This window comes from Gadus morhua, chromosome 18 (genome assembly GCF_902167405.1).
Source record: "Gadus morhua chromosome 18, gadMor3.0, whole genome shotgun sequence".
NCBI lineage: Eukaryota > Metazoa > Chordata > Actinopteri > Gadiformes > Gadidae > Gadus > Gadus morhua.
Genome location: NC_044065.1, coordinates 13,773,146 through 13,775,645, shown reverse-complemented (window position 1 = coordinate 13,775,645; position 2,500 = coordinate 13,773,146). Strand labels below are relative to the sequence as shown.

Here is a 2,500-nt window from a genome sequence, read left to right as displayed (position 1 = left end):
ACTGGAGCCAGGTCAACCAGCCCCAGCACAAAACCAACCCCGCCCCGGGCCCTCAGACGGGGCTGGGGTCCTGCAGGCTGGAGGCCCCTTCGTCCTCCAGGGACGCGGAGGCCCGGGACGCCCACCGCCCCTCCCTGCCCCTCGAGGGCCAGGGGGGCCCCCAGCGGAGCACGGGCCACGGCGTGTCCAAGAGCGGCCCCTACGCCCGCACGCCTCCGTTCAGGGACTGCTCCCACCCCGGCCCCCCTCCTGAGAGGAAGGTCGGGGCCGGGGCGGGGACCCAGCGGGAGGGCCAGAAGGTGGCCAGGATACGCCACCAGCAGCACAGCAGCCACGGGGCGGGCCCCCAGGACAAGGTGAGGGACGCGGGTCACACGGGGCCCTGCCAGCAGCCCTGGGGGTCCCGGAGCGACCACCAGGACGACCAGAGGAAGACCTGCCACCACGACGCCCCTGCCGGCCCCCGCGAGGGCAAAGGGGAAACCCAGAAGGGCCAGACCACCCAGCAGCAGCACCACCCCCACCCCCACCCCCACCAGAACCAGTCCTCCCAGCTCCACCCCCCCCCCACCGCCACAGAGGGCGAGGGCAGCGCCATGAAGAGCCTAATGAACTACAGCTCCCAGCAGCCCCTGATGCTGCCCCAGCGGAGCCCCTTCGGGGGGCTGGGCTGCCTGAAGCAGCAGGGGGGCTCGGGGGAGCGGGCGGAGCGGGAGAGGGAGAGGGGGGCCGGGAGGAGCCACGGCGCCCTGCAGGACCTGCCCCCCAAGCAGACGCTGCCCCCGCGGCGAGGCTCCGCCTCCTCGGGGGAGGGGGAGCGGCCGGAGAGCGGCGGGAAGGAGGCGGGCGAGGGTCCGGAGGGGGAGGTGAGGCAGCCCCCCGTGGGCATCGCCGTGGCCGTGGCCCGGCCCCCGCACCGGCTACAGGACGCCCCCGCCGGGCACGGGCGCCAGGGCAGGGTGCTGCCCAGCATGAAAGGTCAGAGTTCACGCGGTCACAGGGTCTCACCCTCTCCTCGACTTGTCTGCTCTCTGCCTTCAAACCTCAGGCGGGTTTTTTCCGTTCGTTCCGGCGTGAATGTGATAATGCTTGTGTAAATATGCTTCTACAGTTCATTATGTTATCTTCATGGCTCCCACTCCCCTATTACAAAGTGTTATTGTGCTCTGTGATAGGGCGGGGTACCGGCCTTGACCGCTGTGAATCAGCACGTTACTGTGTATCTGTGGCAGGAGATAACAATGCAGACATCTGCTGTTGAGGCGATTCAGGGTTGTTGGATTCGAAATAGGATCCAGTAGCGCGTTTATGTTTCACAACATTACTAAACCATGCTTTTCATAGTGTTTGGTCGTTAAAGCCAAGGCTAATTGTTATTTCTGTGGGGAACATATTGGATTATTCCATTCAGTTACTATAAAAAATGTATAAGAATATATATATTATATATATATATATATTATATATTAATGTGTTTTAATTTGTCTTCCTATCAGATAACATTTTAATGACTGGTTATCTTTTTAATGCCGATATTTCCATATCTCAAATGTAATCCAGATTCTTTTACTTTCAACCAAATTTAATTTTTTACTGAAAAATAAATTACTTAGTCTCTGTTTCCGGACAGAGAGCCTTAAGCTAAACTAGGCAGGGGGCATGACTGGGATAGGTCAGGTGATTAGGTGGCTCTGTGCTGATTGGTCGGTGGTGTTTCTGGTCCAGGTGTGTCCCGGCCAGTCTACCCCCTTGGCCGCGAGGCGGAGGAGAGGAAGAGGATGACAGAAGAGCAGATTAACCTTCACCACCTGGACCGAGATAGGGAGATGCTCATGAGGTACACACACACACACACGCACACACACACACACACACACACACACACACACACACACACACACACACACACACACACACACACACACACACACACACACACACACACAAACACACACACTATCTCTCTAAGACACACACACACACACACACATTTAGTATACTTTCTTACTTAAAAACACACACACACACACATACATACTGTATTTTCTCTCTTTTAGGCCCACACAAGCATACATACACACGCACACACCCAAACACCCATACCCTCACACAAACACACACTTACACATATGCACACACACACACACGCACAAACACACACACATATAAACCCAAAGGAGCAGCTATACGGAAAGAGATGGTCACACAGTCACAGAAGAAGGCAGGCATTCACAATTCTACATTCAATATCCTCTATTCATTTCTCCCTCATCTGATAACATGGACGTCTTTCATCCTGCTGCCTCTCTTTACCTCTCTGTGACTCTCGACTAGCTCTGTTCCTCTCTCTCTCTCTCTCTCTCTCTCTCTCTCTCTCTCTCTCTCTCTCTCTCTCTCTCTCTCCTCTCTCTCTCTCTCTCTCTCTCTCTCTCTCTCTCTCTCTCTCTCTCTCTCTCTCTCTCTCTCTCTCTCTCTCTCTCTCTCTCTCTCTCTTCTCTCT

At 56.0% G+C, this 2,500-nt stretch overlaps 1 protein-coding gene across 2 annotated transcripts in view; it reads left to right on the top strand.

Moving 5' to 3' along the window:
* bahcc1b (BAH domain and coiled-coil containing 1b) overlaps window positions 1-2,500 on the top strand; it is a 71,618-nt gene that overhangs the window by 35,907 nt on the left and 33,211 nt on the right. For both annotated transcript variants that reach the window (XM_030339621.1, XM_030339620.1), the window contains exons 5-6: window positions 1-978; window positions 1,726-1,837. The exon at window positions 1-978 is cut by the window's left edge and continues 1,296 nt beyond it. In XM_030339621.1, the coding sequence (XP_030195481.1) occupies window positions 1-978; window positions 1,726-1,837 (1,090 nt within the window). The remainder of the gene's footprint in view (window positions 979-1,725; window positions 1,838-2,500) is intronic.